Source organism: Antechinus flavipes, chromosome 1 (assembly GCF_016432865.1).
Source record: "Antechinus flavipes isolate AdamAnt ecotype Samford, QLD, Australia chromosome 1, AdamAnt_v2, whole genome shotgun sequence".
Classification (NCBI taxonomy): Eukaryota; Metazoa; Chordata; class Mammalia; order Dasyuromorphia; family Dasyuridae; genus Antechinus; species Antechinus flavipes.
Genome location: NC_067398.1, coordinates 224,346,507 through 224,373,053, shown reverse-complemented (window position 1 = coordinate 224,373,053; position 26,547 = coordinate 224,346,507). Strand labels below are relative to the sequence as shown.

Sequence of the window (26,547 nt, the reverse complement as noted above, 5' to 3'; positions counted from 1 at the left end):
AGCTAGGGGCCAGAAGCCCTTAAGCAATGATTTAAGGGGAAAAAAAAATCATACTCATTGACTTAATAAGGCTCATTTTTACTTATTTTTGTGCATGTTTAATGAATAACTGAAACTCCTGGTTGCTAAATAAGGAAAAACTATTGTTTATTTTAATTTATCTTAATAAGTATATAAATATTACACTGTGGGAGGGGAAAATTCTCACCAGCTTTCTTACATAAACCAGAATTATGCTGAGTGCCCTTAAATGTATTTGAGAAAATAGGGTAACTCATATGCAATGTACTATGGAGTCAGGTATATATTTGTATTTTTGAGATTGAAAACGAGGTTTCTACATTATTTTAAGTGGCTCTATGACAAACTTGTCACCCATTGATATCTATTAATTATGAGGTACATGACTGAGCACCACTAACATAATACCTTTAATCTGTGTAATAATTACATTTGAATCCAGTATAGGGAAACTATAATTAGAAGAGACAAACATTTTTCTGCCTCTTGTTCCCTTTACAATTCTAAAAACTTCTCATTAATTATATTACTTTCAAAAGAGAAATTTCATTTTTATGGAATACTGATTCTTTCTGCAATACTTGTGCACATCAATTCACTTTTGTCTCTTTCAAAATGTGCAAAAGTGAAGTTTGGGCCAGACTCTCTCTTCCAGGTCTAAAATTCTTCAAACGCTAAAAACCTAGAATAGTTAGTCTAAAGGTAGGGTGACAGTGAGAAAAATGGCTATTGAGTTGTAAAAACATAAAAAACCCACTAAAACAGCACTATAAACAAATAAAAATAAGTAAATGTGTTTCTGTTTTGATGACTCTAATGACATCTGTTTAGTTAGGGAACTTTCCCATTGTTAATGGTTCTGAAAAGCTAAATTCTTTTCACTTTCTACTCTTCAGCTAGGCTATGTAGCTCCTTCACTAGGAAAGCTCTCTAGGAAGACAACAAAGACTTGACATGCATATAAGCTATATATGGCTAAGTAATAAGAAGTTAAAACTTGGATAAGGAAATCTCCATTCTGCAACCTTCATCCAAACATGTCTCTCATTGGCTTCAATCAGAGTTCCATCTATGTAAGAACCATAGTAGGAATTCTTTTTTCTACATATCCTGGTTCATGTTTATTACCATTGAAGAAGTGTAATATTATTTAATTTTTCTATATTTCATACAGAATATGCCATACTGAACAGAAGGAACCAAAGACCTATTTCTCATTCTTTCTGGTGGTTTAAATTAGATTGAAAAAATCTGCCAATGGATATTTTTAGTGTTTCCCCCCCTCCAAAAATCCATTAAAAAATGACCAGGATCTTTAGTTAAGAGAGATTACATGTTCCTTCAATAAGATCCTATCTTTTGAGTATGGTCTTTTGAACCTATTCTTCCAAAGACATGATCTTCATGGATGCAAATGGAAGTTGTATATCTAAATTCTCTCAATGTTATTGATAGAACAATAACCTTTCTAATATTCCCTGTTTTCAATTAAATAAATTTGTTAACATTTCAGATTTCACCTTTAGCAACAGATAAATTTATGGAAGGGGGAACAGAACAGCATTATTTAAGGGTAATAGAAAGAAGGAAAGAAACAATTCAGTAAAGTCCAAGAAGAATACCACAAAGGATATAATTATTTAGGATTATCTTACCTAATTGGTTGCCTTTAAGTTTTAAAAGCATATACATGTACAAATATGAACATGCTATGTTCATATATTTTTTGTATATATCGTCTTCTTAGAGAAGAACCTATTCTTTGAACATCTAATGTCATTGAATTTTGATATAAATATGAAAAAGACATATATATATATATAGGACTTGGGGCTTTGAAAAATGTTAAGTATTATAGATAGAAATAATCAAAATGCCTTATTAAGTTAATCAAATCTATGTCACTGTAATAAATATAGCAATCTCTAAAAATGTAAGAAGATTTAAACTTTTCTTTGGCATCATGTCATATATCTATCTATCTATCTATCTATACACACACACACACACACACACACACACACACACACACATATATATATACTTAATTCAAGGTACAAATGACACCTCTAACACCTAGAAGAATCTTAAAGCTTTAGAACTGTTTTGGGACAAATAGCTGTCATGGAATAAATAGAAGCCATACATATAAGCACTCCTTGGCTGCTGAATTGTTAACAACCCCCTTAGATAAAACAACAGCAGACAAGTTACAACTAGTACCCTAGTGGACAGCACTCCAGGAGGTCACAGAGAGGTCAGCTTTGAAGGAGAAATCCAAATGAAATATAAACACAGCATTGTAGAAACAAATCTCCCATAGCTTTATCCAGCCAGCATTAATCTAGGCATCAGCTGTGGAGCATAATCTAAACAAACGGATCAGTAGATTCATACATCTGGAAGCTGTCATATTTTGGAGCCTCCAAGCAGAGTTATGTATAACTGAAACAACCAGTTGCATGTACTAGCTTTTAAACTTGTTGAAGGGTCAAGGATGGCAATGTGAAAATACTACAGCTCAAAGTGTCAGTTGTATTCTTTGGAACTGACATGAGACTGACTTGAATTTAAAGGGGGGTGGGAGGGTTGGAGGGGATTCCTTTCAACTACTCTACCCTCAACAAGATTTTTAATTAGACTGAAATATTATTGAAAAGGTTCTATTAAAGGCTAATAAATACAAATACACAATTCTTCATTTTATCTTTTTTTTTTTTAACTACGGGGAAGGGAGGACAGGACATATGAAATGTAACAGTTCTGACAGTCTAAGATACATAGAAAGATTTTGTTATATACTGTATTCATAGAATAGATGAATTTATTACCTTGGGGCAGCTGGATCTGGACTCAGGAAGATCAGAGTTCAAATATGACTTTAGACATTTACTAACTGTGTGATTCTGGGCAAGTCACAGTTTGCTCATCTGTAAAATGAGCTGGAGATGGAAATGGCAAATCACTCCAGTATCTTTGCCAAAAAACCCCCAAATGGGGCCACAAAGAATCAACATGACTGAAAAGACAGAACGACACTACCTTAGAAGGTAGTAAAGGAGATTTGAGTTGATTTCATACTGTCTTATCTGACAATGTTTTTTGGCTTAGATATCCATTTATTCATTGAGTTATTTTGTAAGGGTGCCCCTAGTGAGGAAGGTCTCAAAATGCAAACAATCTGTCATAGCCTGAAACCATTACTGACATATAAAGGCTTTTAAAACAAGGAAAGCAGAAGTCTGATTTCAACATCAAAATACAGTGCTACATTTCCCAACAGATTTATACTAAAGTCCTTATTTCAAATAGAAAGATAATAGACAATTTTTAAAAAATGTTACTTGATCTATGGATTTTACAAAATAAGAAAGGTAGTTGATGTTCTTGATAAAGTCAGCATATTACCCATGGCTTTTCCCAACTACAACTACTGAGAAAATATCTGTTATATCTTCCTAGAGAGTTAAATCTACCTTAAGGAGTCATCTTCTAACTTGAATCCTACTCCTGTTACTATTTGTGTTATATCAGGTAAGTGACTTAGCTTCTTTAAGTCTTTGTTTCTTATTATTCAAATAATGAGGTTAGATCAAATAGCCTCTATGATCCTTTCCTACTCAAAACTCATGAGCAATGTTGTCAGATTCAAATAGAATGGGGGCCTCTAATCCATACATAAGGATCCCATCAGGTCACATATTAACTTAGTTTTAAAGTGTAAGGTTAATGAGGTGATTCAAGGCAATTACAATAGACTTGTGATGAAGAGTGCCAGAGCATCCAAGGAGAGAACTATGGAGACTGAATGTGGATCAAAACATAGTATTTTCACCCATTTTTTGGTTGTTATAGTTTATTTGCAATGTTTTTTCTTTCTTATGTTTTTCCCCTTTTTGATTTGATTTTTCTTGCACAGCATGACAAATGAAGAAATGTATTTAGAAGAATTATACATGTTTAACCTGGATTACTTACTGTCTAGGGGAGAGAAAGAGGGAGGGAGAAAAATGTGGAATACAAAATTCTGCAAGGGTGAATGTTGAAAACTATAAAACTATTATAAAAATAAAACAAAATACAAAAAAAAGAATGTAATGTTACCTATATTTTGTTGTCTTTTGTTTATTTTGTTAAATGTTTCCCAATTACATTAATCTGATTAGGCCACTAAAGTTAGGCGACCTCCTCCCTGCATGTTACACCCCTCTCATCTCTGATCTAGAGCCAAAAGATGTTGACTTGAAACAAAAAACTGCATGCATTTCTAAAAGAATAACACCAGGTTTCATTTGAATAAGAAAACTGTTACATTAACTCAAATATTATCTATATGATAATGAAACTCCTTCTTGAATAATGATTATATAAGATAATAGCTTTAGAATGGGAAGAAATTTAGGGGAAACCTAATTCAACTACTTCCATTTCTAGATGGGCAAACTCAAGCCCAAAGTGATTAAATATTTTCCTGAGGTCATCCTGAGGAGAAGAGCCATAATTCCTATCCAGGTAGGCTGATTTCACATCTAGGATTCTTTTCAATGTTTTCAATGTTCCTCATGGAAGTTATTCTTCTTTCTATGTGATCTTACCCAAAAGGGATGGACTATGATTCTGGCTTCCAATTATACCACGTCCCCTTAACCAGAATAACTATTAGGTAGATAAAAAGAATAAGCATAGTATAATTTCATGAGATAATAAAATAGTTAAAGAAATTTTGAGCACAGGCCAAGAATAAAATTTAGAGAACTGGTCTTAAGGTCAGGAAGGTCTGGATTCCTTGTTACACTGGCCGGGTCATTTAATTTCTCTGCCCTCTCTGGCAACATTTTAATACTATAAATTACAGAACAGCTGCTGATCTGCATTGATAAAAAGGAGTTTTAAAACCAGGAGTTTTCCTACATGGATGACATCATAGACCAAGTCCTAAAGGGGGGGGGGGGAACACAGAAATGAAAGTCATTACTTATTATTTCTATTTTGTCATTCTTTTGCTCAAAATCTTTAAATGGCTTTCTACTTCCTCTGTCCATCTTTCAGAGTTTTTTTTTTTTTTTTTGGCCCCCTTAATGCTGACACACAACTTCATAGCTTTATTTCAATTTCATCCCTTCAATAGCCCAGGCAAACTGTTCAGTTCACTATTCCTTCCCTGTCTATACCCCTGTCTAATTTTTCCCCTTAACTCTAGATACAGAGCTTTTTAAACTTTTTTCACTTTTAACTCCTTTTTACCCGAACAATTTTTATGTGACCCTGAATATAGATGTAGAAAATAGGTATGTAAATTAAACATTTACTGATAACAAATCATAATTTTGTGATCCTCGTATTCAGTTACAAGACTCCACATAAGGCTGTGAACCATAGTTTAAGAAGCTGGGTCCTAGAATACCTTTTCTTCTTCCTTTCTACCTGTTAAACTTTCTTCCCAGTCCTTTAATGCCCTATTCAAACTTCACTTCTTCCCAGAAGCTTCACTGATGCCCATTCATCAGGGACCTCCCTAATTCCCTTAGATCTCACATGGTATTTTGTTGTTGCTTTTCTTAACCTTATATATTATTCTGCAAGATGTTGAATCCCCCTTTGGGACTCTTAGATTCCATAAGACCAGGGATGATTTAATCTAAACTTTACAACTCATAGAGCATAATACTTTAGCTATATAAAATAGGTCCTTAAAAATGAATTAAAAATGAAGCAACACATATTATTATTATTATTATTATTATTATTAATTTAAAAAGAACACTGGACTTGGAAGCAGATGACCTGGAGTCAGATGATTTGGTAAAAATTCATTTTAAACTATTATGTTGGGAGTTAAAGGTGAATGGGAAAAGTACTATACAAATCTACGCTTTTCCCCTCCTCCCAATGGTAAAATTCTAAATAGCAAATAGTCACTAAATATTCTTGATAGGAAAGCCTATTAGAGGTTTTCTTCTGATGGAATGGAGTTAGTGTGATTAAGGGCAGAGTAATATTAGGATAGAAAGGGGGGGAATCTCAAAAGACAAATGAAATAACAAAAGCAAAATAAGGGGAATTAAAATTATAACACTTTCTTTTGTCAAAAAGGTTAAGATTTAGGACAAAGGTATTCTGGTGCTAGTAAGTATACAAAAGCTCTCAAATTGGTGCAAATGAAGATCTACAGACAAGCATAGAAAAATGACAAAAATAAAGAGTTCCAGAAAACATTTTTGCTAAAAATGTTTTTTTTTTCCCCTCTCTCCACTCCAAATTCTCATTTCTGAACACTTTCTTCCATAAAATTAGCATATATGTTTTGGCTGGAACAGCTTATACTATTTACTATATTCAACTATGTTATCTTGAAAGATATAAAACTTCATTACATTTAATTTTCAAAATTTGAGTTACCTGGAATTAGTAATTCCTAGAAAGCATGCCTCCATCAAATTTTATACTGCATAATAATACAAGTTATCTGTACAAATATAAAGTTTTAGGTTTGGATTCAAAAAATTAAGTTCAACAATACAAGATTGGTAAGTATGATCAGAGAGCACTTTGCCTAGAAAAAACAAAACAAAAAAACCCTAGAAATTTTAGTGGACAGCAAGTTCAATGAATCATCAAAGTGATATGGCAGCCAAAAAAAAGCTAACATGATTTTAGGTTCAAGGTAAAGCCTCTAGGAACAAAAAGGTGAAATTCCCTCTGAACTCTAGTCTTGGTCAGACAACACTGGAGTGTTATGTTCAGTTCTGAGTGCTGAAGTTTAAGAAGGACCTTGATAAACTGAAAAACATCCAGACCATCCAGGATGGTCAAGGACTCTGGTTCTGGGCATCTGAAGATTGTTTAAATATATGGGGAATGTTTAGCCTGGAGAAGACTCAGGGAGGACATGATAGCTGTTTTCAATTATTTGAGGTTATATAGAAGAATTAAATAAAACCTATTTGGCCCTAGAGGGAAGAATCATAATTTGAGCTTTATAGTAGGAAAAACTTAACAATTACAGCTATTCAAGAGTAGAATGGTTATTGTTTCAGTAGTTGTTGGATTTTCTTCCCTCATTGAAAGTCTTCAAGTGAGACACTTGTCAGAATATTATAATAGGTATTCCTTTGGTATATGAATTGAGCTAGTTTCTCATTGAGGTCCTTTTTCAATTCTATAATTCTATGATACTGTATTTAGGATTTACAGGCACACAGTAGTCTTTCGTATGCATTGAGAATTTGAAAGGCAATAATTACTGTGTAGTTTAGCAAGAAAACCAAAGAGTTTCTATCACAAATGTCACACACACAAAATCTATCTTAAATATTCTTTTTATCTTGTCAATATTGGTCTGTAGATTGTAGTTGAATTAAAACCACCTTTACAATGCAACATTTTGTAATATATAGCTATATATATGTATGTATACATATATATGTATGTATATGTAGTTAATAATAATAAAAGTATAGTAAAAAAAACTTAAAGGAAGAATAAAATACCCAAATTAGCAAATGGATCCCTTTAGTTTACCACCAGTATTAAAATTTTTTTTAATTTGTAAGACATGAGGATAAAATTGGCATTTCCATCAAAGCATGTACAACATACAAATAAATATTTAGTTGTCATTTTTTGTCACTTTAAGCACAGGTAAAACAACGTTTTGCAAACTGTATATTAACATCTCTCTCCACACAGTCTCTTACTCTATTTTCTTTTTTCTTTTTTTTAGTCACTGACACATGCATCTACTATCATGTAGATTATCTGTATAGTGCCCATGTTCATGATTAGCATATTAATACAATCACTACTAAGATAACAACTAATTTAACCAAACATTTCCTCTGATAATCCTGAAAAAAAAGGTATTATTTCCATATAAATTTAACCTTGGGCTCTGCCTTTTCATTTTTTATTAGTTGATTCCCTTTGCTGTCTTACAAAACAGGGCGTTTTTTATTTGTAGATCTAAATGTTTTTGCTATTTATTTATGACAGTTATAAAGTCACTACACCAGGAAATTAGATATTCTTTGTATAAAATATATAGAAATATATTGTGAATAAATCAATCATAAAATATTCTGAAGTCCATTTGGCTGGGCTTCTATGTACTAATTAAATTATTGCTTCTTCTAGATGAACAATTCATAACATGGTGGAAAGTTCTGGAATTGTACTTTGAAGAAATGAGACTGAAGTCCCACCTTTGTCACTTGTCAATTGTGAAATCTTAGATAAATCCTTAACTTCCTGAGATTTGGTTTCCTCGTGAACAAAATGAGGGATTTAAATTATATGACCTTTAAAATCCTTCCTGGCTTTAAAGCTATGAACTAAAAAAGGCCAAAACAAGAAGTCAAGGCAATGGAGAAGCAATGAGTTGTGTGAATCATTTTGCACCTGCCATGGCAGTATGTAGTGGGAATGTTCTAGCTATTAAGTCTCAAGATGAGTTGAGGGAGATATATGGAGAAGATATTCTTCAATGTTACACCTTATGCTAAAAAAGCTTTCCTGAATGGATCCTGAGTCACTAGATAATGACTATTACAATGTGAGCATGCAATAACATTGTAGACAACTGTTATCAGCAAAATACTGATAAAAACCAACATGAATTAACAAAGACAAGATAAAGACCAAACTAGCAAGTACACTTCTTTTAAATGAAACATCTAAGAGTAACATTTCTTTCCAAAGAAACGTTTGAGAGGCAGCATGATAAGCTAGAAAGAAGACTGAACCTCAACCACTTCTTATCTGTGTAGTTTTGAGCAAATTGCCTCTTCAGTTTCCTCAACTATAAAAATGAGGAGGTTAAATGTGATGACCTCAAAGGTCCTTCTAACTTTTAAATTTATTATAATTAAAAAAAAAAAAGATGTTGAAGATGTGTTTCCATCAGTACTAAATGTTAAGAAAATATTTCATACTCTAACCAAACTCTTATTTGGGAGCTGGTCTTGGACTTAGGGATAATTCTTGTCTAACCTCTCTTATCTTAATTACTTTTCATAAGCATACATATTTCTGTATCACAAAACAAGAAAACTAATTAGCTCTAACTTCTCTCCTGACCTCCAGGTCAGGAGACCTGCATCTCCATCTATTTTTCAAGCATCTCAAACTGTCTAATAGAAATAATAATCTCAAGATGTCAAAAATTAAAATCATTACCTTCCCTTTAAATACCCCCCCCATCTGCCAACTTCTCTAACAGCAAATTTTCAATTCTTCAAGCTTCACAACCTAGATGTCATCTTTGATTCTTCACTACTTCTCACTCCCTCTCCTCATATTTAATCTGTTGCCAAGGTCCACCAATTTCACTTTTGCAACATCTCTCAAACATGCCCACTTTCCTTCCCTGGATGCTACCACCTTGGGTCAGGTTCACATTTGTACTACTCAAATAGCCTACTGAAGTCTTCTTGTCTAGAATCTCTCCCTATTCAAGCTAACCTCCATTCAGACATCAAAGTGTTTTTTCTTTTCTTTTTTGCTGCTGAGGCAATTGGGGTTAAGTGACTTGCCCAGAGTAGCACAGCTAAGGAGTGTTAAGTGTCTGAGACCAAATTTGAACTCAGGTCCTCCTGACTTCAGGGTTAGTGCTCTATGCACTGAGTCACCTAGCTTCCCCAAAGTGTTTTTTTTGGACCCCAAAGGTCCAATGTTTATCCTCCTTATTCAATAAACTCTACTCTTTGGGATCAAAAACAAAATGCTTTGCTTGGCCTTCAAAGTCATAGATAATCAAGTCCCCTCTTGTCAGTCTTCTTCCACCTTAGTCCTTGAACCAATGACACTAGCCTTCTATCTATTCCACAAACAAAAAATTCCATTTTTCTTCTCCAGGAATTTTCTCTGACTGTTCTCTATGCCTGGAATGCTCTCACTCTTCATCTCTTTCTACTGCCTTTTCTGAATTCCTTTAAGTTAAAATCCCTTTTTCTACAAGATGTCTTCCCAATCCCTTTTAATTTTTTTTCAATTATTGCCTATTTATCTCATATGTAGATTGTATATACATATTGGTTTGCCTACTTTCCTCTCCATTAATTTGTGAGCTCCTTGAGGGCAGGGATTGTCTTTTTTTTCTTTTTGTTTTATAAGTGCCTAACATAGTAAAGACTTAATAAATATTTATTGACTGATTGACATTTGTAAAATACTTGCTGGGTGACACAGACCTTTAGGCCCTAGAGAAAATATAAAGTTTAGATAAGGCATGCCTCTACTTCCAAGAAGCTTTCAATCTAATAGGAGAATAAAGACATGAGTAAAATACACAATATTACATAAGTGTATTAGACTCTAACAGAACAAAATGATGTAGAAAGTTTATGGGGGAAGGCCCTTACCAACTAGGAGGATACCAGTCAAGGATTCCTGATAGAGATGGCATTTGAGCTGACCCTTAAAGAGAGGGTGGGAATGCAATAGAGAAAGAAGAAGGGAGAGAGGCAAACAGAACAGTCTGATTATAAACACAGAGGTTTGAATGCAGCGCATGGAAGGCAGGGAATTGTTCAGGTTGGCTTAAATTTAATCATTATCCAGTAGAATAATCTGAAATAACAATGGAAAACTAAGAATGTTCTCATGCTATGGATATTATGAAAAGGAGAAAATTTTACTTGAGAAAGTAATAAAGACCCTGAAGATTCTTAAATGGAAAGTAGGGTCAAGGTGAAAGCTGATATTGCAACAGTTCCTCCAGATGGGGTAATACTGAAGGTCTGTATTATAGTGAAAGCTATATCTGGAAAGAAAGAAGAAAGTTCACATTCAAAAGACATTTTAAAAGTGGAAATGACTAGACTCTTTGGATATGAGGGGGGAGAAATAGGGAAGAGTCAAAGAATCAAAGGTTTTGAGCATGACACAGTAAGTAAATAGTGATCCCATTGACCAAACAAGGAAGTTCAAATGTAGAACGGCAATATAATGAATTTAGTCAAGATTCATATTCTAAGTTTGAAGTGACAATAGGCCATCTAGTTGGAGATGCCTGACAGAACTGGATTTAGAGTTGGAAGAATTAGATTCAAATAAGGCTCTTGTATTTATTACCTGTGTAACCTTGATTAAATCACATAATCTCTGTGGACCTCAGTTTCTTCATCTGTAAAAGGAAAGAGTTGGACTAGATGGCTTCTTCTTGCTCTAAATCTAAAATTCTGTAACACAATGAACTAGAATTTATACTGTTATTTCATTAACTTAATGAACACCCAGAGGAAGAAACTTCCTCTCTCAGTACAGGTCAACTTCTCCTCTCTAATTTATGATCTTAAAGAGTTGTTTGGTGGTTAACAACTTAACTAAAGTCACATAGTTAGTTGTAAAACCAAACCTGAACCCAAATCTTCAAGGCTCCAAGGCCAGTTTTCTATCTACTAGAACTCTGACATCACAGGCAGTAAAATTATGTTGTGTGTCTACTAAGACAATACTGCTACATATATTAGGGTATTTATAACTCAAAACCTGCAAGAATTTCTATTTCTGACCACCTCTCCTCTGATTTTGAATCTATAATAATTTCCTAGTGCTTAAATATAAATTTAGATTCTTTTTTTTTTTTTTTTTTTGGTTTTCAAATCTCTTAGAATCTTATCCTTACTCTACCTATGCAAACTTATTTTTCTTTACCATCCAACATTCAGCATGTACTTCAGTATGGGAAGTACATCTACACTGTCCTCCACACAGGCACTATTGCTTTCTGCCTCTCTGCTTTTGCTCATGCTATTTCTCCTGTCTACAACATATTTTGTTTCTCTATCAGTGGGGAATATAGCCCATTCTTTAAGCTCTAAGCTCCTCTTCCCATGAAACCTTCATAAATTATTACTTTGAATAAACTAATGGCACTAAAATTCTTTAATAGTGTCTTTAGAGGAAAACAATTGAAAATTGGGTAGTATATTAAATTATTCTAGGGATTCAAAACACATTGTAAGGTTGAAAAGGGTTCAAGGAGCAACAAAATTTAGGAACCACTGTACTAAATTATGATAGGAGGGGCCAAGTCTTATCTAAGTTTTGTAATTTTCCAGCTCCTAACAATGCTGCATATTATGTTAATAAGTAAATGTTTAAAGTTAAATGCCTTGTCAGGCATTGTGCAAGCAAATGCACAGAATAAAAGAAGTCATACTCCTGCACTCTAATCGCAATATGCTTATCTGTAAAACTGGGATCATAATACCATTGATCTTAAAGTGTTGTGAGGATCAAATGAGAGATTACAATTTATTTAAGGCAATTTTCGCAAATTTCTCTATAAATATAGGTGATTACTATTATCCAATACTGTATATTTTAGCACTTGATTATTCTAACAATTTCATGCATAATAATTTGCCTTCCCAATTACATTGGGGGCATGAATCACATTTACACTTCTGACTTCTTACAGTACTACATCAAGCATTCAATATTTGCAGTGATTTTATCCTAACTCACTGTGTGGCTTTGGATATATGATCTAACCTTTCTGATTTCTTCAACTATAATTAAAGCATCAAATTGCATGGTCTCTAATGTCCCTTCCTGCTCTAAATTCTATCAACTGAGTCTACTTTAGCTTTCTCAAAGACTGACTAAATGTTTGAACTAAATGTACAAATGAACTGATTATTTCCTAGCTTTGATTGAAATAATTTTTTATTATTTGGAGATTTGAGGGTTTTTTTAGGTTTATTTTTTATCACTTATATTTGTCTCACAAATTATCTTCTTGATTTCCTAGGGTATTTCACTTTGCTGTTATACTACACACACCATCCTATTAGGTCAAAGCAAAAATAGCCCTTTAAACAAGACTAACTGACAGTAAAAATCTCTCAAATGAAGTCCACACTGGCATTTTGAAAAGGGTAAGTGAAACAAGTATCCAGATAATTTCTATAAATCCAGCTTTGCCTCACTTATCAGGGTACTTATGAAGAAAGGCTTTGTGTGTGTGTGTGTATGTGTGTGCCTGAAAAATATGGCAAATTGCCTAATTTCCCTTTGTTAGTTGAAGACCTGGCCCAAAGTGAGATTTATTACAAAGTTTTCAAATAACAGAAACTATTCACATCAAGGAAAAAAAACTGTGTTACCTAAACAGTATCAATAAAAGAATGTAAAATGTTTCGGTCTTCATCAATGTGTCTATTGAGGATTTATAACTGGCTTAAAAAGAAGCCTCACAGGGAAACTCCCAAATTGTGGAATGTGGATATAAGACTGGTAGAACTCCTCAGAGAGCTTGGGTGGCTCATCCTCTAAAGTGCTTCCTTAAAACACATTTTTTTCTTTCTTTCTACAAAATGCAACTTTTTCCAATATAATTCCATTAAATAAACCCCCACCCGTGAGGAAACATTAATCTACTTTGCAAACATGCGTTTCAGTTCTGTGCTTTACTCCCCCCCCTTTTTTTTTTAACCTTGAGACAAATGTTTTTTTCCCCCAGAGTTGAAAGCTGTCCAAAACCAGGACCACACACGCTGCCTCTGCAGGCCTGCGCTCATCACGTCCTCCCTCCTCCAGCAACTCCAGAGGCAGAGGCTGCCTCTGCTGCTGGGGACACACACACTCCCAAAATGGCGGAGGGGTGGTCTTCCTTTCCCCACTTTTGTGTCTTTCTTTTTGCAAGAAGGGAGGAAAGGGAAGATTTATGGAGATGAATGTAGTATAAAAGAAAAAAGAACTTTTTTCATTAAAGTCTCTTCAGATTTGAAAGAGAAGACTCAATACCTAAATCAGTCCCAAGACACTTCCCCCCTAAAAATGGTTTATTCCAAGGAGCTGCAAGCCTCCTCTCCCCCCCTTAACCCCCACCTTTTGCTCTCCACACAATCTCCCACACCACCTAGCAAAACACTGTGGACCAGAATAGATTACAGCAAACTCTTTGTAGGTTTTATCTGGCATCCGGCCAAACTGCTAAACAATAAACAATTCCCCCTGGTGTAGGGAGGATTTAAAAAAAAAAAAAAAAGACTAGGTATAGTCTCGTAAATATCTTTATCAATTGAAAGAAAATAAAAGGAAGCAATAGAACGTGCTGTGTCTCTTACCTTCTACCCAAAGCTCTTCCACGTTGGTTTCAAGATTAGCTGCCTTTAATCCTACAGCGAAAGCCCCAAATATAAGGAGGCCCACAACCAAAAACTTGCCGCAGTTTTTTTGAATGTAACAACCCAGTTTAAATAATAGTCTCTGAAACTTCGCTCTCAGCCACAGCGGCGCTTTCCTGCCGGTAGCCTTCCCCTGGAATGCAAGCAAATATTAGGAATAAGTACTTCGAAATCACCATATACACTTGTGCACTGTGTAGAACAATGTTTGGACTTTCGGGGTGCACCTCTGCTTCACCCCACAAACCACCCATATATACTCAATTTTTCGGTAGGACTTGGAAGGCCGGGATTTCTGAAAGTGATGAGGACCGGTTCGGACAGTGAAAAAGGAAGATAATATGTATTTCGAGTACATTATGCAAATAATTTCCACAGTATACTAAGGGATGAATGAAATAGTTAACCTAGACAACCACAAGGATACTACCTAGAGTTGGACTTTTCCCTCCTGAAATCGTGGAGAGGAAAAAGGTGAGAGTTTGGCCGGAGGGGCGGGGTATGGGAGTGGGATGAGAGAATTATGCATAAATCAAAGCCTCGCTTCAGAGTGAAATCTGTATCAATGCAGAGAGTGATCGCCCCTCTAAACACCTCCTTCTGGGACTCTACTAGGAATCCCGAGGTGTCTCAGGGGAGGGAAGGAAGGAGGCGCTGGGTGTGTGAGTGTGTGTGTGTGTGTGTGTGTGTGTGTGTGTGTGTGATCGATCATTGATTCTGAGGAAAGAAATCATTTTTACTAGAATATTTTTAGTGAGGAGGGGGGCATCGACGGTAAGGGAAATTAATATACATGAATTGCAAACTACTAGAATAAAGACAAGAATAGACACCTGGTCTCCCTCTTCCCCCCAAGTCTTGCTATTATCTCTAGGATGAAGTAGTTAAATGAATGGGGGGAGGGGGGGAGGAGAGGGGGAAGGATGCTATTTGATAACAATTTGATTTGTTGCCATTTCTTTAGCCCAGCTCCCACAACCTTCAACACCAACTTTGTAGTAAAATGTAAGATCCACGTGGCGGGCAATGCTGCAAGATCATAGCTTAATCGTGATTCATTTCCATAGAGTTAGGAGACGCTGTGTGATCTGAATTAAAAAGTAGAGCAGCCATCTGTAAGTTACGACAATATTTGTGAACAGAAGAGGGCAGCCACATGGATTTTTTCCCTCCCCTTTCCCTTCTTGCTGAAGCATTTAAAAAAAAAAATGTACTTCTGAAAGGAAAATAACGTGTAGGGAAAGGGAAATATCTGGGCGTTGTTTATTCTCGCAGATATTTCTTCTGCATAATCAGCAACCCGGGATTCTCTTTCCTATATAATGTTTACACGGAATTCCTGGATTCCACACATTTCAGTAAGAGTAACGAACACAATGAACCCGGCGACTCAGTCAGACCTGCACCGCAGATTTAAGGTGGCAATTTGTTTACAACTTTCACTTTTCTTACGGGCTGGGAGTCAAGGTAAACCAGTCAAAAAAAAAGAGAAGGAAAAAATATCCTCTCCTCAAAGGCGATTTTTAAGGGATTTGAGATTTCACGCTTACTCAAAGCTTAACAAAAGCAAAACGGGCTGCCAAAAAAAGGAAACCACCTTTATTTCTACCCCCTCCTCCTTCCTCTCCCCGCCTCCCTCCACCCCCACCCCCAAAATATGTTAAGAAATGTGGCAGCATTAGAGAAAAGCCAACCTAGAGAAAGGAGAGAGAGAGAGAGAGAGAGAGAGAGAGAGAGAGAGAGAGAGAGAGAGAGAGAGAGAGAGAGAAAACACAAACCTTGAGTCTTTTTCTGGATTGGTTTAATGGGAGAAGAATTCGAATGACCCAGAAAGTGTACACTAGGGAGGGAGAGCACATTACACGTTTTACACACACACACACACACACACACACACACACACACACACACATATCCATCCCCTGCATTAGTTAGACATCCCTTTCATTCCAATGCTGGTGGGTGTGTTTGGGTTTCTCGATTCCCCTAGACTATTTCTTTTCCCCAAAGAGGTGAGTGTATGTATGCGTGTGGGTACTTTCATAGAGAAAGAGCAGAAGGTGGAAAGGGAAAGGGATGCAGGGGGGGGAGGTCCAGAAGGAGGGAGAAGAAAGACAGAAATGCACCTTAGAAATCTGCTCCAACGCGAAAGCCGCATCGCAGTAGCTCGGCCGCTGCAGATACTCCAGGTCTGGTGCCCCGGTGCGTCGGCTCCCTCCCGTCCTTCTCCGCCTCCGGCTGCCGTTTCCCCCAGGCAGATCAGGGTCTCTGCTGCAGCCTCCGCTGCCGCCGCCGCCGCTCTCAGGCTCCGCAATGTTAACAGCTGAGGCCATGTTGCCGCCGCCGCCGCCGCCGCGGTGACTGAGCTGCCCCTGCTGTTCCCGCATCAGGCGGGCTGGCTTGTCTCGGTTCCCCCACCACCACCACCACGGCGCGCTGCTGGAGCTGGCTGGTGATGCCGGGGAGTAGGATCCGGAGAACGCTTCTTTCTGCGGGTGGCTCCGGCTTTTGCTGTGGTTGCTGCTGCTGCTGACAGACCTCCTCATACCGCGGGGGCTGCTGCTGCTGCTGCCGCTGCTGCCGTTGGAGAAGAGTCAGGACCTGTGCCTTCCATTGCAACATTTCGTGGTGATCCGGAGGTCTCTTCTGCGGCCGCTTCCCACATCCAGTTCGTGAAGAGGGTGAGAGGGATCCGTATGTGTGTGTGCGCGCACGGGGGGCGAGCCTCTCTCTTTCCTGCTTGCCCCCCCTCCCCCCCGGTGTCTCCTTCACCACCACCAAACAATCCCCACCACCACTTCGTCCACTCCTTGTTTGCCTCCTTTTCCAGACCCTTTTACTTGGGAAAATGAGAGGAAACCCCCAGAGATCCCACCACCGGGACTTTCTTCCTCGGCTCCTTTTCTTGAGTTGCTTCTCCGGGAAGAAAGCAAAAAGCCACAGCAGAATCCGAGCTTCCTTTGCTCTTCTCAGTGCTGTTGGGGAATTGCTGCTCCTGCTCTTGCTGGTGCTGCTGCTGGAGGCGGAGGCTGCTGCTGGGATTGCTCCTTCGACTCTGGCTCTGGCTTCTGCTCCTTGCGGACTCGCTGTACCATTCTGTTTCAGTGCAGCGCTGCTCTCTGACTCCCGGGACTTTGGGACTCCAGTCCGTGTGTGTGCAGCAAGCAGCAGCAGCTCCTTGATTCAATAGATGAGATGGAAGAAGAAAAAAAAGAACTCTCTCCATTTGGAGAAAGAGGAGGAGGAGGGGAGGGGGTGGAGGGGGAGAGAGCCAGCGAGAGAGAAAAAGGCTGGAGCTCCCGCCCCTGGGGCTGTCAGATGGCTAGGATTTCTGCAATGCGATTGGCTCAAGGAGGGCAGAAATTACTCAGCAAACATGACTATTATTAGCTGCTTAGCAACAGCTCACCAAAGTAGAGAGACCACCCAGGCAGGCAACCCTAGTGTGTGCATCCCCAGCTTCAAGGGGAGCCTTAAAGAGCTCCAACCTTCTTGCATGCAATACTTCCATTAAGGAATGCTCCCCCCTTCCTTTTCTTTTCAAAAGAGTGTCTTCTTTTTATGAGACGCTTTTTTGCACACACACACATACACACACACACACACACACACACAACACACACCCCGCGATGTACAAGAAAGTAATATATTTTTTAAAGCGCTTAAACAATTTCTGAAACTTCTAAAAAGAAAATCTATTCAGAGGCACCTTGGCCTCAAGCTGTAGCAAATACTGGGAGGTCCGACTTGAATTCCCAGGCTTGAACCAATAATGACAGGGTGGTGGATACTGAGTTAGTGTGTGCCAATTCCACCCCCCCCCCTTTTCTTTTATAGCTAAAAGGAAGACAGTCTCTCGCAAAAGAAATACGCCTTACATTAAAGATAAACAAAACGGAAAGTTAAAGAACACAAGAACATTTAAAAAACAAAACAACAACAACAACAAAAAACCAAAAACATCCACCTCCAAATTCCCTGCCTACACCAAACCCCCTCCTCCTAAACAACCTACTATATTTAAGGAAGAAATTAGTCATTTATACAGGAGCATCCAGACACCCGCGGCAATCTTTTAAGGGGGTGGGGGCTGTTTTTATTTAAATCTAAAATACTTAGTATAATTTAAAAAAAGATTGCTGTTTGCAGTTTTGACAAAATTTAATTGGGTTTCCTTCAAAAGAAAAAAAAAGTTAGAGCTACTTAGTCTACTTTTTTTAATCCTCTTTTAGCATATCTACCTATTTAAAGTCGGTCGCTAACTTTTTTTTTTTTTAAAGCGGTACGCATCCTTTATATATTTATTTTGTAAGAGCGTGACGTTGGGAGGAATAAAGGCTTTGATGTTGAATTCATTAGAAACAAATTGTGCACTGACTGTAAGAACCCATCCCGACGCTTTAGCTAAGGTCACGAAGATATCCTAGGCTTTACTTTCCCATTGGGATAAACAGCCCCTTTGGAAGCGAACATTGTTAATTTGCCAGCAGTAGTGGCTTGCCTTACAAAATGTCTCAGAAATTCGGCTGGCTCGATTACTTTTTTTTTTTTTTTTTAAACGTGGGTGGGATTTTTGGTGTTTGTTTTTGTTTTCCCCCTTAGTTTTGCAAGTTATGAAATTTCTCCCCACAGCGGAGATCCGGGTAGTAACTTAAAAAAAAAAAATCTTGACTTCATTGCGAGAAAACTAGCGGATGTTGTGCTGATTGAATTAGTGAAATGGGAGAGTGTTGCTTTAAGGTGCACACGGTGTGTGTTCATTGAAAAAAAAGAAGAAAGAAAGGAAAGGAGAGAAAAGAAAGAAACCCAGATGGAGGGAAAGTAGGAGGGGCGGGGATGAAGCGGGGGAGGGGGCCGAGGGAGGTAGGAGGTGGAGTCTTGAAAGGCCACGTGACCAACGAGCCGGGAGCTGGGAGCCCCAGTCCACTGGAGTAGAAGCAGATCTACTAGCACCACTGCCTGGGGGTGCGTGCGTGCGTGCGTGTCCAAGCGTGAGGAGGCGGAGGACGAGGGTGGAGGAAACTCACGCCGCTGGACTGCCAAGTGACAAGGCAGAAGCGGAAAGAGAGAGTACTCTCTCTGCATGCTCGGCTTTGTGATTCACCCAGCCGGGGCAAGTCCACTGGGATTTTTCTTACTCTCTTCCTTCTTCTTTTTCCCTCCCCGCTTAAAGAAGTTCGTGTTGTTAAGAACCCGGAGGAAAAGGGGGAATGCACCGTTTTAAACTCCTGCCCCTCCCACCCCAGTTATGCGCCGCTGCCGGTGCAGAAAGGCATGCCAGACAAGCCATAGTACATTCCTAAAGGAGGTCTCTTCCCCCTTTACGTTACCCAATACCAATGAGGCTTGACTACTACCGGCCAATAGCAGCAAGGAAAGGAAACATTTCCATTCAATTCTGCCCCAAGTCTTGGAAGATGTCACGGGCTGCCGGCCGGTGGAGAGACAAGCCCGCTGATTCCAGCGCACGCGGCTCTAGCAGAAAGATTCCGGCGCCTTCCTACAGTTCCTAGGACTTCTCAGCTCCACTCCTCTCTTTTCTTTCTCTTTCTCCCTATTACTACACTCCGTTCTCTTTTTTTCATCTTTCCCTAACTCGTGGGAAAAAAAAAAATTCTTGCTTTTTTTTGTATTCCCAACGTTTGTATCCGTGCCGGGCACACTATTAAGCATTTATTAGTAAGCTTGTTGACCTCCCTCTCTCAGCAACTTTCCTTGACCTTTCATCTCTTTCCCCCCACCCCATCCCCCTTTTTAAAATTCACTTACTCTTATTTACTTTCTTTCTTTCCTTTACTCTCTCCCCTTAGCTTTTTCTTACTGTTGGAACTTCCCATTCCCATTTTTTCTTTTTTCCTCAGTCACAGTCCTAACCCAAAAGAAGCAGGAAACCTCACATCTAAGAATGGCTTTCACAAGTGAAACTTTCAAAGACGATATGGGGCACAGATTCATGAGGACGCTTTCGTATCATAAAAGGAAGCCAAGGAGCCGGGAAATTTAAAACTGAATGTATTAGCCAGGACATTATGTACTAACATAATGTTAGTATGTTTCTATTCATTCCATGAAGCTTGTCTACAGCAATCTCTTAGAAAGCCAGTATGATCAAACATATCAAAGAACAATATAAATAGAGAATAGTGTTGGAACTACACAGTATTACAGGATGTTTTGTATTAACTCATGATAAAGCTGTAAAATGAAAAATCAATTGTATAGTGAAAATTGGCTTTTAAAACCTGAGAAGCACAATTAAAGTGGGTTGATAGCACATGCTGAATGAGCCTGCTAGGATTTCAGGTCATACTATTAAATGCTCAGTATATATTTTCATTAATTTCTTTAAATGTTGGGGGAACCTTTCATTTCAATTCACTTATATGAATACATAGAATATTATAGGACCATACATTTAGAGCTGGAAGGTACTTCAGAATTCATCTAGTTCAATCCCCTAATTTTACACATGTCCAGAAAGGTTGTGACTTGGCCAAGATCCCACAAATACTGAATATTAGGATAACTAGTTGTCATATACATATAAAAGCACAGAGGTTTGCATGTCTCTTAGCTGCTGAAGATAAAAGCAATTGTCATTAAATCACATTTCAAATTCTTTAAACTTTTAGATCAAAATTCAAAATTTTTCTCTGAATGTTGTATCATTAATCATTTAATATTCATCATTTTCTAAATTTATTTAATTTTTAGAGTTCCTCACTTTAGGAAGATGTGGTAGGGTATATTAATTCATCTTTGCATGGAAGAAACTTCCTTCTACTTCTACAGTGGTATCCTTTCAAGAGAAGACTTTTTCCTTCCATGTTAATTTTATTCAGTCTTACTTTTTTCCTAAATGCTTTGAACATTGATCCAGGGGTTTAAGATACATGAAGCCCTTCTACTTCCCCTCTTTGCCTTCTGTTTGATAGGTTAACTTTTCATGATCTTAGACAATGCCCTGCTGGTATATTCTTCTCACTGGTTCCCAAACTCAATCTGGAACCTCAGATTTAACAAGCACTATCTTAATCTCTCTCCCATCCCACCCCCTCTCTTCTTCCCCTGTGGTCTGCTTTTTTCATACACAAGAGATGAATTACTTTGGGGATCTAATTGGCCTTGTTTCTGCAATGTTTTTTAAAAAGGAAGAGGTGCCAATGTAAAAGCCTGTCTCAACATGGGTGGTCAGGGCTGAGGCTGCCCCCAATTTGCCTCATTGCTGATGCATGTGAGTGCTACATTCCCAGCGATAATGTTGTTCTTAATCAATCTGCCCTTATTTACATTTGTAAGCATTGTTGGCTTTAATATGCATGCCCTGTGCTTGTAACTGCTGCTCGACACCAGGTTTTGTTAACTTCAACTAATCACAAGGGTCCCACAGACCTGATATGGAGCTGGTTTGGATGAACAGGCCTGCTAAGGTGTCTGTTGGTGAGAGTCTTTTAATTGCCTTTATTCCTTAAGCTTCCCTTATATATTTATCAAACACATGATCACTTGAGACTTAGTGGACTAGCAAACTATATGAAAGAACATCTGATTTACCCCCTTTAATAGTCTTTTTAAACCATATTCCAAAACATGGATTACCTTTTCTTCCACTGTGGTCCAAAGACTTAAAACAATCTATTCCTCTAGCTCTAGCTCTCTATTCATATTCTGTGAATTATTAAGAATATCTCCTTCTGTTCCATTCCCCCTTACTCTGCTCCACGCTTTAACTTCCCATGGCCTATAACACAACTCTGAAATCTACATTTGATTATCCAAATGCAATATGACATGGACAAAACCCATCTGGCTCCTATGTTTAAATATTACAGAAGGAAGTAAAGCAAGATAAAGCTAAATCAAAAGACAGAATAGAGTATGGCTATGAACAAAAGGAATGACCTTCCAATTATATTTTGGAATGTTGTTCACTCATCACTACTTCCTCAAATGTTCAATGTAATCCGTGGACTTCAATATTTGATAAAATTGTGTTTGTATTATACCATAAGATATCGTTTGTACAATGCTATCCATGCGAACATCACATGAATAAGTAGGCCCGTACATTTATCTTATAATTCACAATTTTCAACATGCATTTATTTTGCTTAATTTCAACCATATCTAACCTAATAAAATGCAAGAGTAATAACTTGCTTTTTATACTACATTTACTTTTCAGAAGTACAAAGAACTTTCTTTTGACATAGCACGCTAATCCTTATAATATTGCTGTCAGTTTCATGGGGAGTAATAATATCATTTCTATTTATTATGGTAAAACTGAAATACACATGTCCAAAGAACATACAATTGAGTTTAGGCTGTGAGACATTGCAAACGGATCCCAGGAGTCTTCACAATTTAGTGTTCCACCGCTCATTGCACTTTCTTGCTTCTTAACTATACCATATTATCTCCTTATAAATGTTTGTGTATTTCCTTATAAGTTATCTTTAAGGAATTGAAAAGTGGAACCTAGAGACAGAAATTAGACAATATGATTCTTAAAAGTTTCAGGGTTGAGAAAAGAAAGTATTCAACTGCAATAGAATCTCAAGACACTGGGCTTGACCTCCTCCCTCCCCCACTCTCTTTCCCTCTCTCTCTTCCTCCACTTACCCCCTCCCCTTCTCCCCTTGCTCAGGGATGTAAGAAAGAGAACAGCTCGACCCAACTTGTCAAAATAATGCTGCTAATTACCCCTGATCTCCTTTAATGGGAAGCTGCCCCAAACTCTACAAAGAAGAAAAAGAGAGATCTACAGTACAAACTCAGGAACACTAGTATTTATTGAGCTAACAGAGAGGGGTGGGGGTGGGGGAGTGGGGAGGAGTAAAGAAATGTTCCACCAGCACCCCAAATATCTCCACATTCATCAGACCAAGGTCATTAGTGAAGGCACCCCAAACATTAAACTGCAGTGAGAATTATACTTCTTGCAGTAGCCACAATAGCAGGGAATTCAAGACTGCTGAAGCTCTCATCAGTTGCTGCTATAAGAATTGTCCAACAAATCAATTTTGAATAAAGCACAGAAATGATTGTAGTATGGATATTTTTTCTCTTGCTGAATATCTTTCTGACTCCAGTATTTTGACATATTTAGAGCCATTATTGAATGCAACCAGAACAGTATCTCTATAGATACAGATACTGAAACTTATATATGTATAACTGCTTATATAAATATCTGTAATCTTTATATATTTATAGTTATGTATGTATGTATATATATATATAAATACACAAACCTATCTATCTATCTATCTATCTATCTATCTATCTATCTATCTATCTATCTTTGTATTTGGCAGAATGGCAAACCATTCATTTTCATGATCTCTACAACTGGGTCTTTCACTAAAAAAGAAGCTCTGCTACATGATCCCTTTGACCCACTGCTGCAGCAACAAATTTATTAGAGATATAGGCATGAGAAATGAAAAGGAAGTAAAACAATTCAAGCTTATTGTGTGTCTTTCTTTCATACTGCTAATCCGGTTTACACATCACGCCTACATGTCTCAATAGGGCTTTATACACTGTGGCAGAGGCAGAAGAAAATAAAAGGTGTGTGTGTGTGTGTGTGTGTGTGTGTGTGTGTGTGTGTGTGTGTGTGTGTGTTTTATATGTATGTGAACTAAAGATAAAAGGAAAGATTTTGATTCATTGTCATTTGTCAGTTGCCTATCTACAGGAAATATAAAAAGTATCTTTTTTTCAAATTATCCCCAAACTGTTCAGACGTTTATTAAAATATATTGTCAGATAATAATCCAGTTGCATAAACATAGTAATAGCTTGAAGCTGAAATTATATATACCTTTCATACTGTACTTAAGATCATGTTTAAACTTCAGTTAGTCTGAGTATACCAAACCTAAAAGTGCCCACTTTGGTTCAGTATTTTAACTTAAAATGATAATGCAATCAAAGACATTTATAGCTATGTGGAAAGAAATGTTATAACAATCAGAACACACTATTGAATATTCCTTATTTTATAATAATGAGTCTAAAGCACCCAGAAATAAATGATAACAACAAAAGATTATACTGAAGAATAGTCTTTCTTTATGGAGTCAATTACATGTTGAGTTACTGAGGCCAAACCCCAAATCACACACAGATAGAAACACTAAGCACAGAGAGAGATGAGAAAGAACTATTGTAGTGGTTTCAAACTCATTATCCAATTATAACATATTTGGAGTCACCCACTGTGGGTCTTTCTTATTTATAACTAAGTCTTTCCACAAGGGGAGGGGCAAAAAATGGGAGAAGTACATCTTGAATCCTAGGTTCTATGAAAATAGAGGTCTCTGAATGTGATTCCTTAAAGTAAAACCCACATGATTCTTTCTTGAGTGACACAAATCAAAAAGATGAGAAAATATCCTTTGTAGGGTTTGTTTATGCATAAACCAGATTTCATTTTGAAAAAAAGAGAACTCGAGGAAAAATTCATCTTTCATTCACTAATTCACTCTCATTCACTAGTTGGAATGGTCCTGATGTTGGAATTTCTGCTGACCTTCCCGGTCAGTACAGACAACTTCTTTCATTCACAAATCAATAGGTGCATGCCAAGATTAACGCCTTGAATGATTTAGACACATTCATTATCAGACTATCCTGACAAACATGAAAGACATCCACAACACATCTATCTTTCCCATTATGTGGTCTGCATAAACCTACAAGTATTAGGGTGCATCCTAGGAGAGAAAACAGAATTTAACTTTGTTTCCCCTCTTTTTGTTTGTTTGTTTGTTTTCCTTCTCTCCAAAGTACAAAAAAATCCCACTTCTTCTTCCCCTGCCCCAACCCCAATCATGCAAATGCCTTCAAATAAAATTCACAATGATTTAGTTTCCAGGTTTTGGTTAAGTGAATCTGTTGCACTAGTTAATCCCGCATACTCTAAGCGCTCCTCTGGCATTTGGCCTTTTCCCCTGTGTTTCAGTGGGTGGTAGGAAAGGTGTGTCAGTGTCTGTCTGGGAAGGGAGGAGAGGGGAGGGGGAAAGGAAGTATGTACTCAACCTTTTGAAAACACTGTTGGATCCTTTATTTCCACTCTAGGTGATGCCCCCTAAGGGAGGTGGAGTTGGAAGGGGAAAAAAAGGTAAGAATGTGTTCTCTAAACTGTGGCAATTAGAGATTATTTCCCCCTTCCTTTCCTCCTCCTTTCCTCCTCCTTCTCCTCCTCTTTAACACCCACTCTTTTTCCTATTCCCCTCCCTTTTCTGCTTCCTTCCCCCCTCCTTTTTTTTTGTCATCTTTCTTTTTTTTCTTCCTCTCTACTCCAGTCCGTCTCCCTCTCGATCGCCTGTCTCCATACCCCTTCCTCAGTTCCTATAAACAGCTTTTTTCACAGTCCCAAATCAGGAGCCAGGACCGAAGGGGGCTGATTAGCGGAAGCCAGGATAGAGACCCTTCCAGGCGTAAAAATGGAATGGGAGAAGAGCTACTCCGAGAGAAATGCCCTTGATAAGTCGCATTACCAAACCCTTGTTCGAGCTCAGAGGGAAGACTAAGGGGGAGGGAGGAAGGGAGGGAAACATTTAAATTAAAAAAAAAAAAAGTTGGGCTAGACTGGCAGCAACGGAGGTTCCGTGGGACTTTGAGTTCCCCCCTCCTATTTCACTCCCACCCTCCGCCAATACATACAGCCGGCCCCTTCAGGGAGCCTTGGTTTCTCTGGGAGGAATGGAGCAATCTATGCCACCCGTTTGATTTGCCTGCGGGGAGCAAGCATGAACCCCAACATCTCTCACCCTGAGGTCTCCCTTGTAGCCCTACCGGCGACTTCAGGTATAAATCCTTAAAGATAATTGCTAGCAAGAAATCTCTATACAGGATGGGGATAGGATGGATTTTAAAGATAAATCATTCACTCACCATCTCCATTAAGGAGCCCTTTTCCAAGAATTGGGGAATCTGGAGCCGTTTCTGCTACTTCTGTTGCTGGTAAGTAGCTGGGGGGTGAGTTTAAGTACGAAGTGTGAGGGGAATTTTGACTTCACATCAATTTATTTTCCTTTCTTCCTTCTCCTGTATCCCCTCTTTCTTCTTCTTCTTCTTCTTCTTCTTCTTCTTCTTCTTCTTCTTCTTCTTCTTCTTCTTCTTCTTCTTCTTCTTCTTCTTCTTCTTCTTCTTCTTCTTCTTCTTCTTCTTCTTCTTCTTCTTCTTCTTCTTCTTCTTCTTCTTCTTCTTCTTCTTCTTCTTCTTCCTGCTTCCTTCCTTTCTTCTTCTTTTTCTTTCTTTCTTTCTTTCTTTCTTTCTTTCTTTCTTTCTTTCTTTCTTTCTTTCTTTTTCTCTCTCTTTCTTTCTTTTTTCCTTTCTCTCTTTACCTTCTCCTTCTTCTTCACAAAAGGAACTGAAAGTG

At 37.8% G+C, this 26,547-nt stretch overlaps 1 protein-coding gene across 1 annotated transcript in view; it reads right to left on the bottom strand.

The window, feature by feature from the left end:
- The window catches only part of PTCH1 (patched 1), an 86,321-nt gene extending 60,072 nt beyond the window's left edge, over nucleotides 1-26,249 (bottom strand). Inside the window, exons 1-3 of the mRNA XM_051996883.1 lie at nucleotides 26,061-26,249; nucleotides 16,280-17,330; nucleotides 14,094-14,286 (exon numbers count right to left, since the gene is read on the bottom strand). Coding sequence (XP_051852843.1) covers nucleotides 14,094-14,286; nucleotides 16,280-16,699 — 613 coding nt within the window. The 5' untranslated portion in view covers nucleotides 16,700-17,330; nucleotides 26,061-26,249. The remainder of the gene's footprint in view (nucleotides 1-14,093; nucleotides 14,287-16,279; nucleotides 17,331-26,060) is intronic.
- Nucleotides 26,250-26,547: the final 298 nt, after the last annotated feature.